This window comes from Lagenorhynchus albirostris, chromosome 5 (genome assembly GCF_949774975.1).
Source record: "Lagenorhynchus albirostris chromosome 5, mLagAlb1.1, whole genome shotgun sequence".
NCBI classification, from domain to species: Eukaryota; Metazoa; Chordata; class Mammalia; order Artiodactyla; family Delphinidae; genus Lagenorhynchus; species Lagenorhynchus albirostris.
The window spans coordinates 13,530,725-13,555,891 of record NC_083099.1 but is presented as its reverse complement, the minus strand read 5'-3'; the positions used below and the strand labels follow the sequence as shown (position 1 = coordinate 13,555,891).

At 37.6% G+C, this 25,167-nt stretch overlaps 2 protein-coding genes across 2 annotated transcripts in view; one reads left to right on the top strand and one right to left on the bottom strand.

Annotated features, from left to right (window-relative positions):
- Positions 1 to 25,167, top strand: part of ARHGEF26 (Rho guanine nucleotide exchange factor 26) — a 215,432-nt gene that overhangs the window by 146,354 nt on the left and 43,911 nt on the right. Inside the window, exons 14-15 of the mRNA XM_060149589.1 lie at positions 145 to 249; positions 18,104 to 18,153. Of these exons, the coding sequence (XP_060005572.1) occupies positions 145 to 249; positions 18,104 to 18,153 (155 nt within the window). The remainder of the gene's footprint in view (positions 1 to 144; positions 250 to 18,103; positions 18,154 to 25,167) is intronic.
- DHX36 (DEAH-box helicase 36) overlaps positions 15,700 to 25,167 on the bottom strand; it is a 59,025-nt gene continuing 49,557 nt past the window's right edge. The window contains exons 21-25 of the mRNA XM_060149588.1: positions 23,169 to 23,268; positions 22,985 to 23,075; positions 20,205 to 20,325; positions 19,392 to 19,544; positions 15,700 to 18,991 (exon numbers count right to left, since the gene is read on the bottom strand). Coding sequence (XP_060005571.1) covers positions 18,806 to 18,991; positions 19,392 to 19,544; positions 20,205 to 20,325; positions 22,985 to 23,075; positions 23,169 to 23,268 — 651 coding nt within the window. The 3' untranslated portion in view covers positions 15,700 to 18,805. The remainder of the gene's footprint in view (positions 18,992 to 19,391; positions 19,545 to 20,204; positions 20,326 to 22,984; positions 23,076 to 23,168; positions 23,269 to 25,167) is intronic.

Here is a 25,167-nt window from a genome sequence, read left to right as displayed (position 1 = left end):
TTCTGCTTTTTAGGAGTCTACCTTGTTTCTATCTGTGCTGGCTCTGATTGCACAGAAAGACTAAGTGAATGCAGAATATTGATTTGTACCTGTTTTGTTTTTCCACTGCTACCGGAAGTTCATTATGTCCCCTTTTGCCCTTAGCACTGACCCAAGTGGAAATCATTAGATCATTTACTGCCAAGCAACCAGATGAACTCTCCCTGCAGGTGGCGGACGTGGTCCTCATTTATCAGTGTGTCAGCGATGGTGAGTGGGAGTGTTCTGATGGGGGCGCTGGTGGACCAGCGTTCAGGGTCTCATTTTGTCATCACTGCTTATATTCCCTATCCCTTTGGTTTCCTCATATGCGCCTGCCTCTCCTTTATCTACACTTTATTGCTTCTAAATGTTTTTTTAATAGGATCTGGTCACATGGTTGTTCACTTAGAAAATAAAAGTCAGTTGGGAGACAAGATGGCAGAGTAGAAGGACTCGTAAGCTCACCTCTTCTCACGAGCATACCAAAATCACAGCTAATTGCCGAACAACCGTTGATTAAAAAAAAAAGGACTGGAGCCTACCAAAAAAGATTTTCTGTATCCAAAGGCATGAAGAAGAAACCTAATGAGACAGGAGAGGTGTGCTCGTGATATAATCAAATCCCATACCCCTCCCCCCGCCACCAAGTGGGCGACCCACAAACTGGAGAACAATCATATCACAGGAGTTTTCCCACAGAAGTGAGAGTTCTGAGCCCCATGTCAGGCTCCCCAGCCTGGGGGTCTGGCATATAGGAGGAGCAGCCCCCAGAGCATCTGCCTTTGAAAGCCAGTGGGGCTTGAGTGCAGGAGCTCCACAGGAATGGGGGAAACAGAAACTTTGCTCTTGGAGGGCTCACACAAGGTCTTGTGTGCACCAGGACCCAGGGCAAAAGCAGGTCTGGCCCAGGCTCCTATGAAGTCACTACCTGTGGTTCTTAGAGGGGCTCCTTGGAAGTGGGGGTTGGCTTTGGCTTACTGTGGGGACATAGACACTGGTGGCAGACAGACATACTGGGCTACATTCAACCACATGAACAATCCTGGTGGATGACATATTGGCTCATTAGTACCAAGACCTGGCTCCACCCAACAGCCTGTTGGTTCCAGTAGTGGGACACCTCAGGCCAAACGACCAACAGGGTAGGAACACAGCCCCACCCATCAGCAGACAGGCCGCCTAAAGACTTCCTGAACCCACAGGGACCTCGAGACCCACCCCATGACACGGCTCTGCCTCCAGAGGGCCAAGATCCAGCCCACCTCACCAGGGGCAGACACCAGAAGCAAGAAAGCTACGATCCAGCAGCCTGCAGAACCGAGTACACAAATGCAGATCAGAACCTACCCTGAGACCAGTTGGTCCCCGGCCCTTGGGTGATGAGAGGGGAGTGTACTGCTGAAACACACAGGACATCCCCTATAGAGGGCCACTTCTCCAGTGCGGAGAAACATAACTAACTTTCCTCATACATAAAAATACAAATAGAAATTTAAACAAAGTGAGATGGCAGAGGAATATGTTCCAGAATGAAGGAACAAGATAAAAGCCCAGAAAAACAACTTACCTGATGCAGAGATAGGCAATCTACCTAAGAAAGAATTCCAAGTGATGATCGTAGAGATGATCCAAGAATGTGGGAAAATAGATGCACAGAGCTAGAAGTTACAAGAAGTTTTTAACAAAGAGTTAGAAAAGATAAGAACAACCAAACAGAGTTGAAGAATACAGTAATTGAAATGAAAAGTGCACCTAGAAGGAATCAATAGCAGAATAAATGAGGCAGGAAAATTGATAAGTGAGCTGGAAGACAGAGTGGTAGAAATCACTGCCACAGAATAGAATAAAGAAAAAAGAATGAAAAGAAATGAAGACAGTACAAGAGACCTGGGACAACATCAAATGCACCAACATTTGCATTATAGGGGTCCCAGAAGAAGAGAGAAAGGTCCTGAGAAGATATTTTAAGAGATAATAGCTGAAAAATTCCCTAACACGAGAAATGAAATAGTCACTCAAGTCCAGGAAGCACAGAGTCCCATACAGGATAAACCTAAGGAAGAAGACACTGAGACACACAGTAATCAAATTGACAAAAATGAAAGATATAAGAGAATCCCCATAAGGTTATCAGCTGATTTTTCAGCAGAAACTCTGCAAACCAGAAGAGTGTGGCATGGTATATTTAAAGTGATGGAAGGGAAAAACCCACAACCAAGAATACTCTACCCAGCAAGGTTCTCATTTAGATTTGATGGAGAAGTCAGAAGCTTTACAGACAGGCAAAAGCTAAGAGAATTGAGCACCACCAAACCAGCTTTACAACAAATGCTAAAGGAACTGCTCTAGGCAGTAAAGAAAAGGCTACAACTAGAAACAAGAAAATTACAAAATGGGAAAGCTTACCGGTAAAGGCAAACATACAGTAAAGGTAGGAAATCATCCACACAGAAATATGATATCTAAATCAGTAATCATGAGAGGAGAGTACAAATGCAGGATATTTGGAATGCATTTGAAATTAAGAGATCAGCAACTTAAAACAATCATGTATATATATGGACTGCTATATGAAAACCTCATGGTAACCAAAAATGTATAATAGATATACACACAAAAAAGAATCCGAACGACACTAAAGATAATCATCAAATCACAAGAGAACAAAAGAGAAAAGAAGGAAAAAGACCTACAAAAACAAATCCAAAACAATTAACAAAATAAGGTAACATATTGTTACCTTAAACGTAAATGGATTAAACGCTCCAACCAAAAGACATAGGCTGGCTGAATGGATACAAAAACAAAACCCGTATACAGGCTGTCTACAAGAGACCCACTTCAGATCTAGAGACACGTACAGACTGAAAGTGAGGGGATGGAAAAGGGAATTCCATGCGAAAGGATTTCCAAATCAAAGAAAGCTGGAGTAGCAATACTCGTATCAGACAAAATGGACTTTAAAATAAAGACTGTTAAAAAAGACAAAAAAAAGGACACTACATAATGATCAAGGGATCAATCCAAGAAGAAGATAGAACAATTGTAAATACATATGCACTCAGCATAGGATCACCTCAATATATAAGGCAAATGCTAACAGCTGTAAAGGGAGAAACTGACAGTAACACTATAATAGTGGGGGAACTTTAACACCTCACATCAATGGACTGATCATTCAGACAGAAAATCAATAAGGAAACAGGCCTTATATGACACTCTAGACATCGACTTAATTGATATTTATAGAGCATGCCATCTGAAAGCAGCAGAATACACATTCTTTCAAGTGCACATAGAACATTCTCCAAGGTAGATCACATGCTGGGCCACAAAGCAAGCTTTGGTAAATTTTAAAAAATTGAAATAATATCAAGACATCTTTTCTGACCACGACACTATGAGATTAGAAATCAACTACAAGAAAAACACACTAACATGTGGAGGCTAAGCAATATGCTACTAAACAACCAATGGATCTCTGAAGAAATCAGAGGAAATCAAAAAATACCTAAAGACAAATGAAAATGAAAACATGATGATCCAACCCTATGGGATGCAGCAAAAGCAGTTCTAAGAGGAAAAGTTTATAGTGATACAAGCTTACCTCAGGAAACAAGAAAAATCTCAAATAACCTACCTAACCTCACACCTAAAGCAACTAGAGAAAGAACAAAACCCAAAATTAGTAGTAGGAAAGAAATCATAAATATCAAAGCAGAAATAGAGACTAAGAAAACAATAGAAAGGGTCAATGAAACTAAAAGCTGGTTCTTTGAAAAGATAAACAGAATTGATAAACCTTTAGCCAGACTCATCAAGAAAAAAAGGAAGGGCCCAAATCAATAAAATTAGAAATTAAAAAGAAGTTATAGGGGCTTCCCTGGTGGCGCAGTGGTTGAGAGTCTGCCTGCCGATGCAGGGGACACAGGTTCGTGCCCTGGTCCAGGAAGATCCCATATGCTGTGGAGTGCCTGGGCCCGTGAGCCATGGCTGCTGAGCCTGCGTGTCCGGAGCCTGTGCTCCACAACGGGAGAGGCCACAACAGTGAGAGGCCCACATACCGCAAAAAAAAAAAAAGTTATAGCTGACACCATGGAAATACAAAGGCCCATAAGAGACTACTACAAGCAACTATATGCAAATAAATTGGATAACCTAGAAGAAATGGACAAATTCTTAGAAAGGTGCAATCTCCCAAGACTGAATGAGGAAGAAGTAGAAAACATGCACAGACCAATTACAAGTACTGAAATTGAATCTGTGTTTTAGAAACTCTGAATAAACGAAAGTCCAGGACCAGATGGCATCACAGGCGAATTCTACCAAACATCTAGTGAAGAGTTAACACATATCCTTCTGAAACTATTCCAAAAAACTGCAGAGGACGGAACACTTCCAAACTCACTCTATGAGGCCATGATCATCCTGATACAAACCCTCAGCTAACATCATACTCAATGGTGAAAAGCTGAAAGTATTTCTTCTAAGATCAGGAACAAGACGAGGATGTCCACTTTCACCACTTTAATTCAACATAGTTTTGGAAGTCCTAGCCACAGCAATCAGATGAAAAAAAAAGGAATCCAAATTGGAAAAGAAGAAGTAAAACTGTCACTGTTTGCAGATGACATGACACTGTAAATGACACTATAAATAGAAAATCCTAAAGATGCTACCAGAAAACTACTAGAGCTCATCAGTGAATTCAGTAAAGTCACAGGATACAAATTAATACACAGAAATCTGTTGCATTTCTATACACTAATAGCAAAAGATCAGAAAGAGAAATTAAGGAAAGAATCCCATTTACCACTGCATCAATAAGAATAAAATGCGTAGGAATAAACCTACCTAAGGAGACAAAATACCTGTACTCTGAAAACTATAAGATGCTGATAAAAGAAATTGAAAATGACACCAACAGATGGAAAGGTATACTGTGTTCTTGGATTGGAAGAAACAATGTTGTCAAAATGACTCTGCGAGCCAAGGCAATCTACAGATTCAACACAATCTCTATCAAATTACCAATGACATTTTTCACAGAACTAGAACAAAAAATTTTACAATTTGTGTGGAAACACAAAATACCATGCATAGCCAAAGAAAAGAGAGCTGGAGAAATCAGGCTTCCTGACTTCAGACTATACTGTAAAGCTACAGTAATCAAAACAGTATGGTACTGGCACAAAAACAGCACATAGATCAATGTAACAGGTTAGAAAACACAGAAATAAACCCATGCACCTATGACCACTTAATCTACAACAAAGGAAGCAAGAATACACAATGGAGAAAAGACAGTCTCTTCAATAACTGGTGCTGGGAAAACTGGACAGCTACATGCAAAAGCATGAAAATAGAACATTCTCTAACACCACACACAAAAAGAAAGTCAAAATGGATTAAAGACCTAAATGTAAGACCAGATGATAAAAACTACTAGAGGAAAACATAGGCAGAACACTCTGACATAAATAGTAGCAATATCTTTTTGGATCTCTTTCTTAGAATAATGGAAGAACAAAAATAAACAAATGGGACCTAATTAAACTTAAAAGTTTTTGCACAGCAAAGGAAACCATAAACAAAATGAAAAGACAACCTATGGAATGGGGGAAGATATTCGCAAATGAGGCAACTGACAAGGGATTAATCTCCGAAATATACAAACAGCTCTTACAGTTCAGTATCAAAAATACAAACAACCCAATCAAAAAATGGGCAGAAGATCTAAATAGACATTTCTCCAAAGAAGACATACAGATGGCTAAAAAGCACATGAAAAGATGCTCAACATCACTAATTATTAGAGAAATGCAAATCAAAACTACAATGAGGTCACCTCACTCCGATCAGAATGGCCATCATTAAAAAGCCTACAAGTAAATGCTAGAGAGGGTGTGGAGAAAAGGCAACCTCCTACACTGTTGGTGGGAATATAAATTGGTGCAGCCACTATGGAGAACAATATGGAGGTTCCTTAAAAAACTAAAAATAGAGCTACCATACGATCTAGCAATTCCACTCCTGGGCATATATCTGGAGAAAACCATAATTCAAAAAGATACATGTGGGCTTCCCTGGTGGCACAGTGGTTGAGAGTCTGCCTGCTGATGCAGGGGACACGGGTTCGTGCCGTGGTCCGGGAGGATCCCACATGCCACGGAGCGGCTGGGCCCGTGAGCCATGGCCGCTGAGCCTGCACATCCGGAGCCTGTGCTCTGCAACAGGAGAGGCCACAACAGTGAGAGGCCCGTGTACCGCAAAAAAAAAAAAAAAAAAAAAAAAAAGATGTGGTACATGTATACAATGGAATACTATTCAGCCATAAAAAGGAATTAAATAATGCCATTTACAGCAACATGGCTATAGCTCAAGATTATCACACTAAGTGAAGTATAGCCAGACAGAGAAATATATGATTTCACTTACATGTGGAATCTAAAAAAAGATACAAATGAACTTGTATACAAAACAGAAACAGACCCAAAGACATAGAAAACAAACTTACGGTTACTACAGGGGAAGGGTTGGGGGCAGGAGGGATAAATTAGGAGTTTGGGATTAACATATACACACTACTATATATAAAATAGATAACCAACAAAGACCTACTATATAGTATAGGGAATTATACTCAATAATTGTAAAAACCTATAAGGGAAAAGAGTCTGAAAAAGATATATATATATATATATATATGTATAACTGAAACACTTTGCTATACATCTGAAACTAACAGAACACTGTAAATCAACTATACTTCAATAAAGTAAAAAAATAAAAGTCATGATCTTCCTACCCAAAACATCATCCCTTTCTGCAACTCAGCCCAAGCTCAATACTCTCCTAGACACCTCACTTCAGGGCCTCTGATCATGTTCTGCCTCTCATCATGATATGCCATTGAGTCCCTCTTGAAACCTTTCCCCCGTTCCACCTCTCTCTCTCACCTTGCATCATCCGTGGTACCCAACCTGGGGCAGGATACTGCCTCTGAAATTTGCCCATATCGTCCTCCCTCGGAGCTGAACAGTCAAGATTCATCCAAATACTTGGTGCCCCATGAGGACTCTGCTCTTCTTTGCAGGCTGGTATGAAGGGGAAAGACTGCGAGATGGAGAAAGGGGCTGGTTTCCTATGGAATGTGCCAAGGAGATAACATGTCAAGCTACAATTGATAAGAATGTGGAGAGAATGGGACGTTTGCTGGGGCTGGAGACCAACGTGTAGCCTCTCTGATGGTATTTTGTCACTGGGAGATTTGCACTACATCATGGTGGGCTGGTTGGTTCAAGGCCGGTTTTGATGTTAATTTTAACACAGCCTATTTAATTAAAAGAAAGGAAACACTTGCCTTTAAGCTTGCCAGGTGGTTCTGTTCTCTCAGGAGAACAGCTACTGGATAGTTAATCCACGAAGCTCAGTTTGTGCACAGCAATCCTTTTGCAAACCTCTTTAGGTAAACAGAATAGCTGAGCAGTCCACTTCAGGGATGAGGCAGCCTCAGCTACTCCTAGTTGTATCATGTTCTGGCATAAAAAAATATATATATATGTAAGATGCTGTATTCTGGTTTTCTCTATCCTCACTTAACCAAGAATGTATGCTATCCCTCTTTAAACATCTCCTTCATATGGTTCTTCCAGTATTAGCAAGGTTTTATATCTTTAAGGAATACCCAGTTTTGTAAATATTGCTCCTGCCTCTTATATTTTAGATCTGATGCTAATGCTTTCTTGATTTCAAAAGGAACTGGTAGAGTTCTGAAGGTGAGCTCAGTTTTTCTAAACCTCTTCCCAGGAAAGGGAAATTGACACTTGAATTTTTTCCACCTCTTTCCTCATTAGAAGGGAAGTAAGGAGCCTTACTTTAAAGATTTTTTTAAAAAATCCATCTCACCCAACTTCGGTCTTTGGTAAGTATATTCTAATAAAACTTAAGCTACTCTAACAATATAGAATTTAGATGGTTCATATATGTGAGAAAATCCTGAATATGGGACAGGGGTCGTACTTTTTAAAAATAGACCTATATGAGATGATAAACTGACGTGAGGCTGCTTTGCCTTCAATAATGTACGGTTTTTGACTGTTCCTACTCCCATTTCCAAAAGGAAATTGGCTGAAACACATTTTAACAATCTCAAGGAAGATAAAATTGGACCTTAAAAGGTATCAAGAAGGCAACATGGTGTACCTAGTTGCAACATAACATTTTGACCTTAATGGGAACTCATTTTATTTGCACTAAAGGCTTTGCTTGCTGGATTTGAAGTCTCTCTTAACTGCGGGTGTCTGTAGAACTTTATTTCTTCCACTGATGCAAGGAGAGAGAAAAGTCATCGTAATAGTACGTTTCATAAAGAGGGAATTGGAGGGTTTGGAAGAGTGAGGGGAGGAGTGATTTTTTTACTGGCAGCTACGTTCCTTCTCTACTCCATTCTCTTTCATGAAGGGGTAAAACCTGGCAAAGGGTACATCATTCAAGGACTCAGATCCATGTGTGACATGTCCCCAGCCACTGACTGCCAACCAGTTACTCAATTGTGAGTAACTTTGCAGAAGCCCAGTGCGGGAGGTGAGTGTGCTCAGCCCACATGCTCTGTGTCCTGTCACTGCAGCAGTGAGCCTGCAGGGGGCATCTGCAGCTGCCTCGCCTGTGGATTGCTCTCCTTTATCAATGCACACATTTCTGAGTATAAAGACATGCCAGGCCCCGAGCTCCTTGAGTTCTGGGCCAGTCTGTCAATGGAGAATAGCAGTGGACCCAGCAAGCAAGGTCTTGGGTTTGGTAGAACAAGAAATCTATCTCCTCTTTGATGTCACAGAATTTCTGGAGGAGAAGCTAACAAATTGAAATCTAATCTAATGGAATGTTTTCATTTAGGAAGGAAGGTAAATGTGTTGCTTGCAAAGAGACCATTTCGTATTATTTTTGCTAACACCCTGTTGACACTAAAAAGCAACTATGTGAATCCTGTGAATTAATTTATCAGTAGAGATGGTGAACAGTTTTGGAATATGTGCATCTTATAAATCAGAGCCTATTTAGCAAGCAGGTTAATACTGTTATTAGATAAAGTGTTGTTTTATGGCAGGTATTAACTCATTCACAGTGTTTCAGTTCAACTGTGAACATGACACAGTATTGTTTTTCAAACTTAGTAGCTTCTCTGAATTGTACAATGACTTCATTCAGTGACCTGTGGAGAACAAAAATATTCATTTTTGTCCCAATGAATTGAGATTGCTTGTACACTTTTGGCAAAATATGTGAGCTTATAAAGATTTTGTATATACTTGTTCTTTCGTGCTGATGTGATTTAATTTACTATAGGATGTGTTCATTTAAGTACATAGTCTGCTGAATTTTGAGCCAAATCAGAGTTCTACTCAAAAGGTATCTGCAGCTAACATTGAAGGTGTCTGATCTTTCTTTTTTGGGTACATATGGGCCTTAGCTGCCCTAGAAGGCTGGGGCATTCTTAAGAACTGGGCTATCCTGTTTCTTCTTATAGTTTCCACAAAACTGCATGACTGAACAGCTTACCTCAAATAGTTCATAGCTTCCTAACTGCTGCTGACCCTTGGAGTATATACCTTATCATTCATTTTGGCCACTCAGTGTCTGAACCTTTGTGCTTGGCACATTTCACCACCTTGTGCATCTTGGTGGAAGACAAAGAATGACTCCGTGTTATTTTCTTTTCCTGAATAAAATTTCCACAAACTTAGTGGCTTAAGACATTCCTGTATGGTCTCACAGTTCTGTAGTCAGAAGTCTAGGACTGCTTGGCTGGGTTCTCTGCTTAGAGTCTCAAAAGGCTGAAATGAAAGTGTTGGCTTAACTGCTTTCCAGCTCATACCTGTTATTTGCAGAGTTCCATTCCTTGTGATTGTAGGACTGAGGCCCCTGTTTCCTTGCTGGCTGCTGGAGGGTGGGGAGATTGGAGGGTGCTCACAGCTTCCAGGAACTGGAATTCCTTGCCACGTGGCTCCTTTCATCTTCCAGGCAGCAGTGGCGTGTTCAGTCCTTCTCACACTTGGAATCTCTCTCATTACATCTTATGCTACCAGCTGGAGAAAACTCTGCTTTTAAAGAACTCATATAATTATATTAGACCCATAGAATAATTTCCCTTATGAACTCAAATTCAGCCGATTTGGGAGCTTAATTAGATCTGTAAAATTCCTTTGCCATGCAGTGTAACCTAATCGTAGCTGCAACACCAAGGAAGCAGAGATCATGGGATCATCTTAGAATTCTGTCTACAACACCCTCTATAAAACCTTAAAATGCTAGTTTTCCAGCATTCTTTGCAGCTAAAATACAGCTATGTGATAGGATACATAAATCAAAGGCATCTCTGTTGGATTTTCGCTCAAGGTAGTGACGAAAGAGGGAAGAGATGGGGAATATCATCTTTGGAAGTAGCAGGATGCATCCTCCTCTTTGGTCCCTCCTCCATCCCAAATTACTGCTGCGTTTTCCTTGGACTCTGGAAAGCAGCAGAGAGGCAGCTGTTTGTTTGGCAGACTTGCAGTACTAAATAACACAGGTCAGAGTTAAATAACACAGGTCAGAGTTTAGTGCCTACCATAATCTCCATTGTGGGTTCGGTCTCCAAAGGGCTTACTCTGGAGTGAGGAAGTAAACCTCAAGGGCCTCGAGCTTCACTCTTCAGGCATCTAGCATACCAAGGTCCTGACTGGAGGAAATAAAACCTTGCTCTGGAGAAAGCTATCATCATCTTAGTTCTCAATTATTTCCAAAAAAACAAATTCTCAAATGAAAGGATCAGCAAAAAAACAAAAAAAAACCTCTGAGAGACAGCATCTGGATACAGGAAAAACAAAAACAAAACAAAAAAACTGATACATTCACAGGGACTCTAGACAGTCAAATCATTAGTAAAATACAATTGCTTCGTTTATGGAGATAAAGCCAAACTTCAAAAAGCAATATAGAACAACCAACCAAAAGAAGTGAGAGAAAAAACAACTAGAAAATATGGAACTGGATTTAACATCAGATTTGATAGTTAAAAGATTCTGGTGAACTGAAAGAGAGGCTAGAAGAAACCTACAAGGAAGCATGAAGAGGAGAGAGATGGGAAGTGCAGGATTTAACTGGAGTCTCAGAGGAGAGAGAGGGGAAAGAGAGGGAGCTTTGGCAAGGAGACTAGGTCTTTCTAACCTTGCTCTGACCAGTCACAGGATGCAGGCTGTGGCCTTGGGTGAGGCGAGGACAATTCCTGCAGAGGGCTGGTGAGTGAAGGCTGTCATCTGGTAGCACTTCCAGCAGCTAAGGGAATACCATCAGTCCTGATGGAGGATCTGGGCAGAATATCACAACATTCACTACCTGTAGCTATGTCAATATTAGATAAAACAACTCTGTAAGATAAAGGGTATGACTAGGGATAGAGCCTACATAATGATGAAAGTTTCATTTAACCAGGAAGATACAACAATTCTAAATATATATTCTTCCAACAATATGGTCTCAATAATAAGACAAAAATGAGCAGAAATATAAGAATTAAATCAAAAGTCACAGAATGAGACTTTAACACACCTCTCTCATTTGATAGGAAAAATAAAAAATCAATGAAGATGTAGAAGCTTTGGACAAGAATAACATAATAGGCTTATATAGGACACGCTGCAATTTCAGCATATACATTCTTTTCAAGCACACGTAGAATATTTACTTCTGACTACTTCCTGGGTCATGAAACAAGTTTCAACAAATTTTAAAGGATTGAAGTTATATAGAGTGAGGTCTCTGATTACAACATGATTAAGTTGGAACTCAATAACAAAAATTAAGAAATATCCATTTATATAGAAACTCTGACCTAAATTTAAGATGCAAAACTATAAAACTCCTAGAATACAGGAGAAAATCTAGGTAGTCTTGGGTTTGGAGACGACTTTTTAAATATAACACCAAAGACATGATCAGTGAAAGAAAAAACTGAGAAGCTGAATTTCATTAAAAGACAGGAGAATGAAAAGACAATGCACAGAGTTGGAGGAAATCTTACAAAATATACCTGATAAAGGATTGGCATCCAAAATATACAAAGAACTCTTAAAACTCAATAATTAGACAACAAAACACCCAATTAAAAATGGGCAAAAATCTAGAAAACTCACCAAAGATACACAGATGGAAAATAAGCATATGAGAATATGCTCAAGATGAAACATCATTAGGAAACTGAAAAATTAAAATGAGATACCACCACACACCTATTAGAATGATTATAAAATCCAAAACCCTGACAACACCAAATACTGGTGAGGACACAGAGCAAGAGGAATTTGCACTGACTGCTGTTGGGAATGCAAAAACCACTGGGAAGAGTTTGGCAGTTTCTTAGAAAACTAAACACTTACCATATGACGTAGCAATCACACTCCTTGATATTTACCTAAATGAGTTTAAAACTATGTCCACACAAAAGTCTACACACAAGTTTTTATATCAGGTTTATTCATCATGGCCAAAGTTGGAAGCAACCAAGATAATCTTCAATAGATGAATGGATAAACTGATACATCCAGACAATCGAATGTTAACCAGCAATAAGCGAAATGAGCTATCCATGAAAAAACATGAAGGGGTCTTAAATGCGTATTAGTAAGAAAAAGTTGCCAATGTAAAAAGGCTATACGCTGTATGACTCCAACTACATAACATGGAAAAGGCAAAACTATGGAGACAGTAAAAAGATCAGTGGTTGCCAGGGGTTCAAGGAGAGGAAAGGAGGAATAGGTGGAGCACAGAGGACTTTTTTCAGGGCAGTGAAAGTATTCTGCATGGTTAAGTTATGGTGCATACCTGTCATTATATCAATACATTGATCAAAATATACAACACAAAGAAGCTAATGTTAAGCTAACTAAAACTATGGATTTTAGTTAATAATGTATTAATATTGGGTCACCCCTTGAACAAGCGTACCAAGATGTTAACAATAGGGGAAACTAGGAGGGAGTAAAGGTGATACGGGAATTCTGTACCTTCTGCTCAGTTTTCCTGTAAACCTAAAACTGCTCTAAAAAAATACAGTCCAGTAATTAAGAAGTTCCTCTAACAAAGGAAGTGGCAGAAGTAAACTTGAAACATCAGGAACAAAGAAGGAACAACTGAACAGGTAAACATTTGGGTAAATATAATAGACTATCCTTAAGGTTTTAAAATGTTAGTTGGCTGAAAGCTGTATTACATTGTCTGATATGGTTGGTTCTCAACGTATGTAAAGGAATTATTTGGGACAACTAAATGGTGGTGTCTTTTTTTAAAAAATAAATTTATTGTATTATTTTTGGCTGCACTGGGTCTTAACTGCTACACGGGGGCTTTCTCTAGTTGCGGTGAGTGGGCTTCTCACTGCAGTGCCTTCTCTTGTGGAGCACGGGCTCTAGGCGCGCAGGCTTCAATGGTGGTGTCTTACACATATTTTACTTGAAGTGGCAAAATGTTGCTACTTGTTCACTATGATAAGCTATACATGTATACTGTAATCCATAGAGCAAGCAAAAAATGCCCCAAACTTAAAGAGATATACTGATAAACAAGCACGCAGGCTTCAGTAGTTGTGCCATGCGGGCTCAGTAGTTGTGGTTCACAGGCTCTAGAGCGCAGGCTCAGTAGCTGTGATGCACGGGCTTAGTTGCTCCGCAGCATGTGGGATATTTGGACCAGGGCTCGAACCTGTGTCCCCTGCATTAGCGGGGGGATTCTTAACCACTGCACCACCAGGGAAACCCCAGAATAGTTTTTAAAAGTGACCTAACTATATGTTTGGAAACACATTTAAAATGTAATTATATAGGTAAGTGTAGAGTAAATGAATCCAAAAATAATATCAAGCAAATGCCAATCAAAAGAAAGCTGGAGGGGCTATACTAGAACAGATAAAGTGGACTTCAGCGCAAAGAAGATTGCCAGGAACAAAGAATACTACATCACAATAAAAGGGTCAATCTGTGAGGAAGACATAACAACCCTAAATGCGTATGTACCAAATAAATAAAGCTTCAAAATACGCGAAGCAAAAACAGAACTGAAGGGAAAAAACAGACAAATCCATAATATAGTGGTTAAAGGTACAGAACAGAACACCATCAAGGAATGGGACCTAACATTTATTTAGCGAACACTCCACCCAACAACAGATTATACTTCCTTTCCATGTAGGTATGTAATATTCACCAAGACAGATCACATTCTGGGTCATAAACTGACAAATTTAAAGGAACAAATCATACAAAGTATGTTTTCCAACCAGCATAAAAGAATCAAACTAGAAATTAACAACAGAACCACCACAGGAAAATCTTCAAACACTTGGAAATTAAACAGCACGCTCAATTTGTGGATCAAAGAGGTAAATATATAAAGAAATAAAAAACCACACTGACTGAATGCCATGAGAATACATCAAAACATGTAGTTGGCAGCTAAAGCAGTTCTTAGGAATTTATGGCACTACAACACTTAAATACAGAGAAAATCAATGAAACAAAGAGCCTAGTTCTTTGAAAAGACGAACACAATTGATACACCTTTTAGCAAGACTGACCAAAAAAGAGACTGTCCATGTCAAGAATGAAAGAGCACATATTGTTACAGATTCCAGAGATATAAAAGGGTTAAGAGGATATTCAAGCAACTCCACATAAATTTAACAACTTAGATAAAATGGGCCAATTCACTGAAAACCACAAACTACCAAAACTCTGAGCAGTCTTAAAGGTTGGCTCTGCAGTGCTTCCACATCAGCCGTCTTCCTTCGCTCCCATGCCTTGACCCACACCAGAAATGTTTTGTATTATGCCCTATTCATCATCTCATGGTGGATGTGCAACCTCCTGACATCATGGACCCCTAAAACTGGTGCTTTTCTCTTCTGGCACTTGGTAACGGTGGCTTAACTCTTGCCACTGTACTAGCCAATTGAAGAGTGGCACATTTTGCCATTTTAAAGGTCAATGAACTTAAAATTTTCTGCAGCTCTAAAATTCATAAAGAATAATCCTTTTTCTTTTTAATCAGATATATCCCTAAAGCCCCAATTACTTAACATATGAGGTGGGAAATCAAAACACACATATAAGTATATAAGACAACCAAGGAAAATGGCAAGTAAGCACATGAAATATGCTCATCAATGATTATTATATTCAATAGAAATAAAAAACAAAACCACAACAAACTATGAGACTCCACATCCGTTAAAGGCAAAAATTAAACAAAACAACAAATAACTAAAAATACCCAAGTACTGGTGAGAACTTGTAACACCTGGAACCATACTATATGGAGGGTGGGTGTATAAAACATGGTATACCCACTCTGTAAGTCAGGCTGGCAATTTCTTATATGACACAACAATCCTAATCATAGGTATTTACCCAAGAGAAATGAAAACATCTATCTACACATAGACCTGTATACACATATTCATAGCAGCTTTATTTATAATAGCAAAAACACTGAAAATAACTAAGAAGTCCATCAACAGGTGAATAAACAAGCTATGGTACAACCATACAGTGCAATACTAAATAAAAAATGAACTAACTTCTGATATACACAGCAACATAAATATCTCAAAAGCATTATGTTAAGTGAAAGAAGCTGGACACAAAAGACTACATATGGTTCCATTTATTTGAAATTCTAGAAAAGGCAAAACTAGTGACCAAATGGTTGCCAGTGGGAGCAGGGGATTGACTGTAAGGGGAAAAAGGGAGATTCTTAGGTGACAGGAATGTTCTATATCAAGATTGTGGTGATAGCAATTACATGACTTTATACATTTGACAAAATTCACAGAATTATACTTGGGTAACTTTATTATATATAAAATAATATCTTAAACCTTATTAAAAAAGAGTTTGTAACAGCGGTAACATTTTTTTTTATATGTTGCACTTCCAGATACTCTATAATGAATATGTACTTTAAAAATCAGAATAAAAATGCCATGTAAAAACAATTAGCATATTATAAATATATTACACTACATGATCACAGTTACTTAAAAATATACACAGACTCAGAGCTAAAAGAGGGGAAGGAAAATTACCACTTACTTTGGGTAACAGAGTACGAAAATAAATTCTTCCTACAGCTCTTCTATGATTTCTAACTTGTAGGGTGGACCTTGTTTTGAAAATGAAGACGTGAAAATCACTTGCAATATTGGTATAAATGTATCTAGAGCTTTTGCCCAAGTTAATGAATTAGGAAGGTGTAGCATGGACTCACTTTTCGAAGACACTTCGTAAAGATTATCCAGTGGTTTATTTCTTGTTTTGTTTTTCTGTAAGTTTCTCTTTCAGGATCATTTTTTTTTAAGAGTTATCCTTGGTATCACTCAGAATGGTGAGGCAAATAGTTTTCTTCGTAATTTAGTATCTTATTCTTTAAAACTACCAAATAGCAGATAGTTCTGAGACCTGGAATACATTTTTCTCTAAGTAACACCCTATTCTGTAAACAAAAGAAAAACATAAATAGCACCTTCAGGCAAAATTTCCATCTTGACTGGCTATAGAGAAGACATAAATTGGAGGTGATAATAACTCCTCTGATCTCTCTGAATAGCTCATCTGTTAAACAGTTCTGCAGGAACATTTTCCCCATTTATGGAGATTAAATATTTGTCTATGAACATGCAGCCAATTAACTAGTAATCTGTTTTTACAGATTTTTAAAATGCTTTCTGCCAAGACCGTTTTGGCCAACTGACTGAATTTAAACTGGATAGTAAAAGCAAGCCAAAAAAAAAAAAAGCACAAACATAAAAACAAACGTTCTTACAGAATAGGACCTAATTATCACCTTCAGTTTAGGGGCAAAACTAATATGCCACAAAATGACCCAGTATAAGAATTCAGTGAGAGGCAGATCACTTTTGGGATACTAGCCAAGAGAATGGACTTAGAACACACAAATACATTCAAAACCCTAGAAGGCAATGATAGGTTGACATACATTCCCAGAAATGGAAGCAGTACCTGAACCAGTGCTGTTAAGATCACCATAGAATTATCAATCAACCCCAGTCATCATATGATACTCCTTTCCTTTGGCTTCTTTGGAAGGCACAATACAATCTGTAGTTTTTAGGGTGTAGCAGGATGTTCTTCCTATGTCTATTTTTTCCCAATATTTCCAGTACTACAACTTTTCTCAGACATAGGGTCAGACTGTTAGATCACAAAATAAGTGATAGAAGCCTCAGCAAACAACACTCAACAACGGATAGTATGTGCTTCAGTTAATACCCTTCTGCCAAGTTATACAAAAGATCCTACTAAAAGTGGCTAGAACAAAGAAGGGTTTATTACATCAGAATAAGTCCATGTGCAGGGCAGTTGCAAAGTCTGGATAATTCAACAGCTCACTAGCATTATCAAGGACTCTGGTGATTTCCACCTGCCCGCTGAGCCAACCTTGTGATCCTAAGAGGGTTGCAGCAGCTCCAAGTGCCAGAGTCAGACAAAACAATGTTCAAAGGAGGAACACAGAATTTCCTTCTTTAAGTCTATTAGTGAGGAAAATCTTCTCAGATGCCCCCTTGCAGATCTCTTCTCAGCTTCCATTAGCCAGGACAGGCTCACATATTCATGCCTCATCAGTTACTTATAAGGAGAAAAAGACCATGCATGATTGGCTTAGAACAATCCAATTCACCCTTGGGGAAGAGGGTCCAACATCCCTGGGAACAAGGCTGCACAGAGGAGGGGACACATGAACAAGCAACCAGGAAGGGAGGGACAAAATGGTTGTTGGATAGCAACTAACAGTATTTGTCAAAATCTGACAGGGCTGAAAACATACAGTACATGTCACACTAGCTTCCACACTGGCTGAGAGGGTAAAGTAGCACTCAGAGCATGGGGAAGAAAAGTCTAACATAATGGATTGTTTAAAAAAATGTTTCAAATAATAACTGTAACTAAGTACACAATACATGCCAGACACTAGTCTATGCACTTTACATATGAAAACATATTTAATCCTCATAACTGTTACCTGTATTTTACAGATAAGGAAAAGGAAACAGAGAGAAGCCAAGTAATTTGCCTAAGATACGTGGTAAGTAATGGAGCTAAAATTTGAACTTAGATAGGCTCTAGACCCATGCTCTCAATTGCTACATTACACTGCACAGGGTGATGTAAAAGTGGTACAAATATATTCTAAGATAAAAAACCATCAGATAAACCAAGGGATAGGTGGAGATGCAGAAAGCAACCCAAAAAGCTAGCCAAGATTTACACACTGTACATTTTATTAAATACTGGGCTTTATTACAACAAATTAATTTACTTCTGATAGAAGTTTCATTAGAAGAAATGTGGATGTGTTCAAATTCTTATTTGATACTGCTTTTTGGCTAACCATTCTATTTTTACTGATTCTATACTCAGTCATTATGGGCAGAGAGATTAATCTTTCATAACAGAACAAAGGAATTTCTCAAGTGGTACAACATTCAAAATATATGAGGAATACTCTCAAAATGTGGACATGACCACTACAGAGTAACTTTTTTATGGTATATTTATAATAGCTACAGATGACACTGTTAACTCATGCACATTAAGTCTTTATTTACTACCTACTGAAGGTTTCTACCTTACACATGAAAATTATTCATGTCCTGGGGTTTGACATCTACTCAAAAGTTAAACCATGATGGAAAATGGCTATCAAACTGGCTTTTCAGGGCACCACAGAAAAGCCATCAGCTGTAATATCCATCCTGAAATCGTGGTGGCAAGTTCCTGGGAGTTGCTTTTTCCTGTGTTTTGAGCAAGTCTATAATAGCTGAGAGTACTGCACAGTCTCTGGATTTAGTGTCCTTCCAGTCTACAGGATGGGGACTTTCAATCTTCTCTTGCAGAAGGATATCTAGTTCCTTTCTTAATTCCTGAAGTTGGAAAAATTATACATGTTCAACAAAGGCAGATGTACTATCAAACAATGTAATAAATAAAAGTGACTTCAGCTGGTACAAGAAATTTAATAAGCTATTATACAAAAAGACTGAAATATCTAATGAGCAACTAACTAAAGTGTGGTTATGAGTAGCCAACTTAAGTAAAAAAATTCAAACTTTTATCACATTGAGCCATTTAGAATGGTTGGTCTGTAACTATCTCAAAAACCAATTCAGAAAAACTATGAATAAATTTCTCAGCACAATTTCCTCTGTTGAAATAAAGCAAGAAATATTTAACGTAACATGTATAACACTTGGAAGAACAAAACCACAAGACCACATACTAACTTGTATGCAGAATCAAAGACAATCATGTAAAGTCAGTCACCTTAACAAGATGGGCAATTCTTGCTGGAGACTGAAAGATAATCCATTCATCTACAGCAATAGTCTCCTGATCATTATCCTTCTGAATGGAAATATCACCTCCAAAGAACAAGAGACAGTATGGAGAAACTTCTGTGCAGTCATACAAGTATATCTATAATGAGAATTAAGGCAAATAAATACATTAAGGAGTCTGAAAGAATTATTGTCACATTAACTCAATAATATCACTAGTATCAATCTATTAGTGCTTTCCTTCTAAAACAGGTATTATCCTTTTAGTGTAATTACAGAGACAAAATTTGAAGAAATACCATTTAAACAAGCCATTCTTACTTCAGAGAACAAAGGAGTTTTATATTTTTGTTTCAATTTAATCAATAGCACTGTTCTGTAAACAAAATATTGCCTAAGTGATAAAACCAAAACACTAATGTAGCTGAAGTTCTTTTTATTTATATATTAACAGAATTCCCACTTAATATTCTGACCAATACTTGTATATTGACAGGCCAACAAAATTCTCTGAAAAGTGTAAACTCTTATATACCATAAGATGCCAGTATGTCTTGAAAGCAGGCTCTGAAAGAAAATTATGCAAATCAAATAACCATCCCAATTAATTAAAATACAAAGATACATCATGACAGATCTGCACATTAAAAGTACAGGTTATCTGCTTAAAGAAGGTATAAGTCATGTCATAAAAAAAATTTTTTTAAAGAATTTTGTTTATAATTATGAAAACTATACAATTTTAAAAATACAACAAGACTGTTACTCAGACCCATGGTTACTTTATGTATTCACTTACACTACTTGTTCTCATCTTCAGGTGATAGATAAGCCAGTTGTAGTGAAACTCTGTTTGCTCCACATTAACGGATTTGGGATGAATAGCAACTAGTCCATCAGTTTTTGTGTACACTTTCACCCTTAAAAAAAGTTAAAATGTAGTTTAAAAACAAAACAAAACAAAACTCCGGAGGATTCCAAACTAATCCCAGAATCAAAACAAACTCCACAGATGAGTTCAATTTATTTTTGCAATATAAATTTCCAAATTTTTGTTTTAATAAGACATAGAAAAATAATTGGCTAAATAAGAGTACTCTAAATCATACAACAAATCCTTTTCTTATAGGTGTAATTACTCAACATATTAGAAAGATGACAAAATATTCCCTAATTATGTTAGTATATATACTATACCAGTAAAGTACAAAAAATGAAATACCTGATATAATTCTAAGTGAATCAGACCAAGAGAACAGTCTGTACATTTTACTGTGAATCATGCTACTGATAATTTACCGTCAATTTACAAAGTAACTGTGAAATGATCTAAAATTTAAAATGAAGAATTTTGTTTAAAAGGGAGTTAGCTAAAACTGGTTTTTAAAAACCTATTCTAAAATACGTTTTAAATGGTCTCACATTCACTGAACTCCCCCCACCCTTCAAAACAGGAATACTTGGAATAAATGTACACAGCTCTAGTTCAATCTCTCCATTTTTACGGGTCCTTCCTTTGATAGTCACAAAAATTTCACCTCAATTTGTAGGAGTCTTTAATTAATATTATTAAACAGGGAGATGTCTGATAGTTTATATAGTCAGTGGTAATTACAGAATAAAGCTGATAATCCATTAATCCTTCCTCTTTGTTTTTAAGAGCGTCTTTTTCATGGTTCTAGGAATCCATAATATGTCTACCAAAATCTGAATCACAGTCATGAGCCATTATTCAGAATAAAATGAGCAACTGCTTTTCCTCACCGCACAGTCAATTTAACCAATGCCATCCTGCAACCCTACATCACCAGAACAGTAGGGTTTGGCAAACTTTTTCTATACAGGACCAGAGAGAAAATATTTTATGCTTTGCGGACCTTCTGTCACAACTACTCAACTCTGCTAATGCAGGTGGAAAGCAGGCACAAACAACATGTGAACAAACAGGCACAGATGTGTTCCAACAAAAACTTAAACTCTTAGCCAGTATGCCAAAATGTGCTGAGTAGACCAAAACAAAGCATAAACCCAAAGAAACTACCTTTCTTTCATAAAGCCTTCCCAGGATGGCAGAGGGATATATAAAATGTTTGTATTTCAAGGAGTCTCTCTGTTAAGCTACCTGTAAGTTTAGGGATAGATATGAAGAAGAATTTGACAAAGTACTGATGTCAAAAAAGTACTCAGATCACTTAAAATGTGGATAATCCAACTACAGTGATTAAAATTCATGTTACCCATAATCTTCCACGTGAGAATAGGGTTTCTCAACATCAGCATTCTTGACATATTGAATTTTCTGTTGTGGGGGACTGTCTTGTGCATTATGGAATGCCTAATAGCATCCCTGACCTCTATGTACTAGATGCTAGTAGTACATACTCCTCCACTTGTAACAACCACAGATGTCTGCAGACATTATCAAATGTCCCCAGGGAGGCAAAATCACCCAGGTTGAGAACCACTGCACTGCTGCACTCTAGGCTATCTCTGAGGTCTATATTTTTTCATGTTTACAGAACATCCAACTTTTTCATCTAACATCAGTTCAAATATTTTATGTCAATATACAGTGATGTTTTATACGCCTAACAGAAATGCCATATAATATGGTCTTACAAAACCATAATTTCCCCACTGCTACTAGACATCTATGTTGTTTATAATATACCTGTCAAAAAACATTTGGAATTACTTCCTTAGAAAATATTAAATTCAAATATTCACTTATGAATCCACGGGGCCAGTGACTATTTTAATGACTGCTGATACATAATTCTAATCTAAACTGTCTTCCAAAAGCATGGCACCAATTCACATACCACTAGCCATTTGTGACTTTCAGTTTCTCTTTTCTCCTCACTGGAATGAATTATTTTACTGGGCAAAAATATGCCTTATTTGTTGTCTCCAATTACAACTAAGGCTGACTCTATTTGTACATACATTTAAAATTATACTTTATTTCTCAAAATAGTAAAATCACCACAATTTTATTCAAAGATCTCAAGTAGAAAATTACTTGTTTTAAAAGAGAGGAAAAGGGCTTCCCTGGTGGTGCAGTGGTTGAGAGTCCGCCTGCTGATGCAGGGGACACAGGTTCGTGCCCCTGTCCGGGAAGATCCCACATGCCGCGGAGCAGCTGGGCCCGAGCAGCTGGGCCCGTGAGCCATGGCCACTGAGCCTGCACGTCCAGAGCCTGTGCTCTGCGGCGAGAGGGGCCGCAGCGGTGAGAGGCCCGCGTACCGCAAAAAAAAAAAAGAGGAAAAAAATATCCTGAAACAAAATTTACTCTAAACAAGGTATAGCTGGCTTACTGTTCTCATATTTACATTGATATTATATTTCACTAACATTCTTTGTGAAAAATGGGTGATGAAGCAGCAGACTCCAGGGATGTGCTATGAGGGAAAGTGATGCCCATGGTAAACAGTTTGCCTTCTCTTCAATGACCAAAAGTAACAAGAATATGGCCCTATTATGAGTAAGAACAAATGTACAATATAAGCCCTGTTGCAGTAGAGGATTTCGAAAGTTTGAGAGAACTACAAATAATTCATAATAATCTTCAATGCTTACATTTTTCTTTTTTTACCCAAATTTAGTCGGATTTTAGCAACTTTGGGATATAAACCAGCACAGATGACAGCTTTAATTATCTTCTCATTATCTATTGGGGGTGGGAAGGTAGAGAAAAAAAAAGTAAAATATGGATACAACTGACAACAGCAGCAAGTTATTTACACTGTACTTTCTGCTTTACCTGAATTTATATTAGATTTTGGATCTTTAGGATTTCTACTGCTTACAAATCCAGCTCCAAGAAGATGCTCAGCAAACTGCCCTTTCATGTTATGCAGCATCTAGGGAGCAATGGTAACAAACAGAACTAGAATACCTTTCACACAAATTGATAGCGGTTATAAAGCATGTACTCATAAATAAATTTAGCTTTGAGCTTTCCCTGCTTTATGAAACACTTCTGCAAAAATGTGATGTTTTGGAGCAGGGGTTGGTAAACTACAAAATTTATAAACACCTGTTTTTGTCAATAAAGTTTTACTGGAACAAAACAACACCCATTCATCAACACGCTATCTTTGGTTGCTTTTGCATTATAATGGCAGAGGTGAGCAGTTGCAACAGAAACCATATGGATTGTAAACCAAAAATATTTATTGTCCAATCTTAAGGCTTGCCTGCTGTAGGGAATAACAACCGATGTTTAAGGATCACTTCAGTTTACAAAAAGGCTCATAATTTTCAAAATTGCTCTCTACTCCATATTTTGAAAACAAAACAAAACAGGAAAGCAAAGAGAAAATAACCAACATCCATATATGTACTACTGAAAATTAACTACTGTTACATCCTGGCACAAAAGCTTAAGGCCTGTTTCTTGTGTTTATTTATAAGAAAAATCACTCTTTGGGTAAAAATGATACGTGACTCATTATAAAAAGCATTCAAGTAGTATAGCAAAGTACAAAAGAAGACTACCCTAATCTCAATACTGTCAGAAATATCATTAACTAAGTAAATATTGCAGACACTTACTATGCATTTATACGGACAGAAGAATTAGACAAAAATGCTATCCTAATAACGGGATAACGTAAATATAGAAGCTGTTTTTACAAAAGCATTCAAATTAATTTTAGTTCAATTTAAGGAAGTTAAAAAGAAATGAAACTGAACTAGATGAATCTTACATTCTTATAATCATGAGATATTTAATAAAGGATCCTTGCGAGCTTAAAGTAAGAGATTATGAGACATAAAATTGTCACATTTAAGTATATATCCCTTTTATGAATTATGTGACTTTAGTTTCCCCACCTACATTCTCTTATAACTGACTCTCTAGGTCATCTCCTGGTTTCTATCACCATTATTTTATATTGTTCAGGATAATAACCTTTATTCTGTATCCATAATTCCCAATACTGTTTTGCATTTTTCCATATTTAGTTTCAGTATCTACCACCAGCTGACTTAGCATGTACTCTCCATTCCTGAATTCTTTCTGATTCACTTCTTAATAGGCAGCATTTCATTGTCAGTAAATATTTCAAGATCAACTCATGGGTGCAGTATTTCAAGTGCTTTCTTGAATGCCTGTCATTTTTCTTTATACTTGAATTAGTATCTTGACTGGATATAATATTTTCAAAAAACACTTGGTTGGATTCAACCATCTTTTTTCATACTGTACTTCATTTTTTCCACTTAAGGGAAATGTTCTTACAATGTATCTCTAAATACATATTCAATTACTCTTAAATTTTCTATGTAGAGACACCTATTACCTTTTTTTCCATTGGCTGTAGTATCTTTCAGAGTTATTACCCTTCTTTTCATTCTGTTAATGTTTGGGCACTTTTGATTAAATATTCTAGATTCTGGATTCTTTTACTCCTGTAGATTTGTTAAATCTATGCCACAAAGATGGAGTGTACATGTAATGGGGGAAGGTGAGGATATTTCTACTCCCACTGGCTTGAGATCACTTCTGCAGTTCAGTGCAGAGTCTGAAGTCTGATGTGCATCTGCCCTGTTAATTGTTCACTTTCTTCTATTTCACAAGTGCCTCCTGTCCAGTGTTTTCTCACTACACTAAGTCAGTTGAAGATAAAAATACCTACCCAAAAGTTAAAGAAAAGATACTCGCTCTGAGATTTTAAAACAGATTTTAGGAGTATTAGTGAAAATTTTCAGGATGAATCATCAAAATGGTGCAGGAACAGTAATCGAGCCTCTCT